Source organism: Hevea brasiliensis, chromosome 4 (genome assembly GCF_030052815.1).
Source record: "Hevea brasiliensis isolate MT/VB/25A 57/8 chromosome 4, ASM3005281v1, whole genome shotgun sequence".
NCBI lineage: Eukaryota > Viridiplantae > Streptophyta > Magnoliopsida > Malpighiales > Euphorbiaceae > Hevea > Hevea brasiliensis.
In genome coordinates, this window is record NC_079496.1 from 78343674 (window position 1) to 78346890 (window position 3217).

At 40.3% G+C, this 3217-nt stretch overlaps 1 protein-coding gene across 1 annotated transcript; it reads right to left on the reverse strand.

Annotated features, from left to right (window-relative positions):
* Nucleotides 1-633: 633 nt before the first annotated feature.
* On the reverse strand, nt 634-1143 carry LOC131179466 (uncharacterized). The gene has a single exon (XM_058146318.1). It carries the CDS (start codon nt 1141-1143, stop codon nt 634-636), a length of 510 nt encoding a protein of 169 aa, XP_058002301.1.
* Nucleotides 1144-3217: the final 2074 nt, after the last annotated feature.

Consider the following 3217-nt stretch of genomic DNA (forward strand, 5'->3'; position numbering starts at 1 on the left):
ATATTCTAGATTATAATAATTATTTATTTAACTGGACAAGTTGGCCAAAAATCATCTCTAAAGACGAAATGACCAAAATGCCCTCCGTTTGGCTTAATAGACTAAAATTGTCTGTACCGATTGAAAAATTTTTCTAAACATTTTCTTGTCATTCTAATGCCATAGTAACCTCAATGACTCTTCTCTAGAGTCTCAAAAATTATTTTATGAATTTTCTCACAGGTCTGGGGTCGGTACCTGTCGTTACCGATACTTCCCCTGCGATCACCCATCGCTAGGGCACCGGCTTATTTAACTTGATTGTATTTTATTTCTAAAATTTTTCCTTAATTTTTCTTACACTTATTTGAGTTATTTATGACTCCTCACTCTAGTCTAAATATTTTTCTAGACGTTCTAGCCGCATCTGACAAACAGTCACGGAATAAGAGAATGTACAAAATTGCTACAGTGAGGGTGTTACAATTCTTCCCCTCTAACAAAAATTTCGTCCTCGAAATTTACTCGGTGTAAATAGTTGAGGAACTACTTCTCCTTAGTCTGTTTTACTAGTTCTAGCTTTAAGATCTTGTTCTTAACTAGTTCTGTACCTATTTACTTTTATCTCATACATAGGGTCTATTATTACATATACTAAAATTTTATAATGAGAAATATACCTCTAGCAATGTCTGCCAGCTCTGGCTCCTCCTGTGCCCTCATAGCATACACACGAGGTGCTACTCGAGCCTCGGGTCGCTCAATCGTTTCAGAAGCTGGTCTCTGTGAGGTACCCATCACCTCTGGTCTCGCAGGTCGTCTACCCCTCTGAACTGCAGGGACAGATCTCTCAGTCGGTGGTGGGGCAGTGGAAACACTCCTATGGGGACAATCTCGTAGAAAATGGTCTGTAGCTCCGCATCGGAAACATCCCCCAGTCAACAGTCGGCACTCTCCTCGGTGCCTCCTCTCATAGTGGATGCATAATGGTATGGAGGCAGATCCCCCTACCACTGTGCCAGGAGAACTCCCCACTAACGCTCTGGACTGTCCTCCTCTTTGAGTAAACTGGGCCTTTGTCTGCACCTGGCCTGCCCGGGAAACCTTGGGCCTCTTACCCTCGGCCCGGTGTACTAGGCGACCTTGTCCAGACTCCTCTTTCATTGTCTTTCTCTCCTAGACTGCTCCTCAATTCGTACTCTCTCTACATTAAGTGATGCACCACTAGCGGAAGAAATCAGATAACCATGTGCCGTCACTATAATTCTGATATTATCGTTCAGTCCATCCTCAAACCTACGGCATCTCTCTGCCTCTGTAGGCATTACCTCTCGTGCATATCTACCCAGCCTCACAAACTCTCTTTCATACTCAGAAACCGTTAACTGTCTCTGCTTTAAGGTCAGAAACTCTCTCCTTCGGGCCTCTAAGTATATATGACTAATATACTTCTTTCTGAATTCAGTCAAAAAGAAATCCCAAGTAAGCTCCGTTGGCTGTACCGTTCTAGACACAGTATCCCACCACTGGTAGGCTTCCCCTTGTAGTAACGACAGAGCACACTCTAACTGTTGTTCTGGCGTGCAATGTAACTGCCTCAGCACTCTCTCAGTCCGCTCTAGCCAATGCTCAGCAGCGGATGGGTCATCTTCCTTCTCACCCATAAAGTCAACGGCCCCATACTTTCTTAATTTCTCTAGTGGAGACCGTTGTGTAGGCTGTGGGGTGGCTCCGGTAAATTGGCGGAGCATCTGAGTCATTTGCTCCAAAAACGCCTGCTGTGTTCTACCTGCTGTACCCTGGAATGACTCCTCTCTCCTGTCTCGCCCCTGACTACGGACAGGTGCATGACTACCAATCTCCTCCTCCTCCACTGGTCTGTAAGACCCTTCCTCTGAAGGATCGGACTCCATTAATCCTATAAAACAAACAAAGAACAGATCTGCATTAGTGTCACCTCGACTCCTAAATAAGGGCTCATGCATGTTATGCACATTATATCATTCTGTTTACCTATGCCTAGGAATGCCTAAACCTTTGCTCTGATACCAATAAATGTAACACCCCTTACCCGGTCTATAGTGTAGCCGAGCAAAGTGTGCTACATTCGGTGCCGGAGCACCCTATTCTATCTTGTCATGTATAATATTAATTCATTTATATTATATTATGTGTAGAAATTTTTTTTTTATCCCATTCTATCACATCATTTCTCATGCTAATCGTTCATGTACCATATCATAACATTACTCATAATATTTTCAAATAAAATAAACCTGCATTTTATTCATATAACATTACTCGCAATAATATACAATTTTATATACAATCCAAAATTTAGCTGCATATCTCCATCTGATTTATTACATACAATAACCAAAATACAAAATTTAACTATACATGAGCCCTACCAAAAAGAACTGGTGAGGTGACAATCTACACTGTAGCAGATCTGCACAAGTCCTGTCCAGGCTCTACTGCTGCTGCTGCTGTGGCTCTCCTGTACCTACGCGTGGTAAGAACCAACGCGCTAAGCATAATGCTTAGTGGTGCATATATTGAAATAAAAATAAATAAATAACTAAAATAATTATTCTACGTGTATTTTTATATGAAAATATAAAATTTTATGAATTTTCTAGGTCTTTTACATGTTTATAGAACTTTGGACAAAATAGATTAATCGGAGTCTTTTTATCATGTATCTTATGTTTGATTCATTGAAGTTCACCTTAACAATCTTCTCATGTATTTATTTCAATTAAGGATTTATACTCATTTCTGTGCCCAAGTAACCTATGACAGACTATAAAGACTGGATACACGGGGGTATACAAGTTAGACAGCCGTATGTCTATCAAGTATACAACGGTCATATCAGGCACAAGGCCAGCGGGCAGGCATAAGCCAGTAATAATAAAAATTGGCACTATGGCCATCGGGCAGGCATAAAGCCAGTAGAATAATCATGTTAGACATATGTTGTCTGTCAATGATTATCCCTGTAGGCAGTACTGCAATATGTAGTCCCTAATTGGTATACCAATCGATCCAAGCTATATAAATGAGTCTAGGTGTACTTTGGGCAGAATAATATTATTAAGTAATTATAATTTCATTAATTCATATTATTTTTATGCTTAACAATTTATTCTAATTCATTTCGTGTCATATGCCTAATTGTTTTATGGACTTTTCTTTATGTCCAGATTTGGTGCACTGTCTTTACATAGCAGAT

What these genes read in the sequence shown, in the direction of transcription:
- LOC131179466 (XM_058146318.1), bottom strand. Translation starts at nt 1,143, where the DNA reads ATGAAAGAGGAGTCTGGACAAGGTCGCCTAGTACACCGGGCCGAGGGT.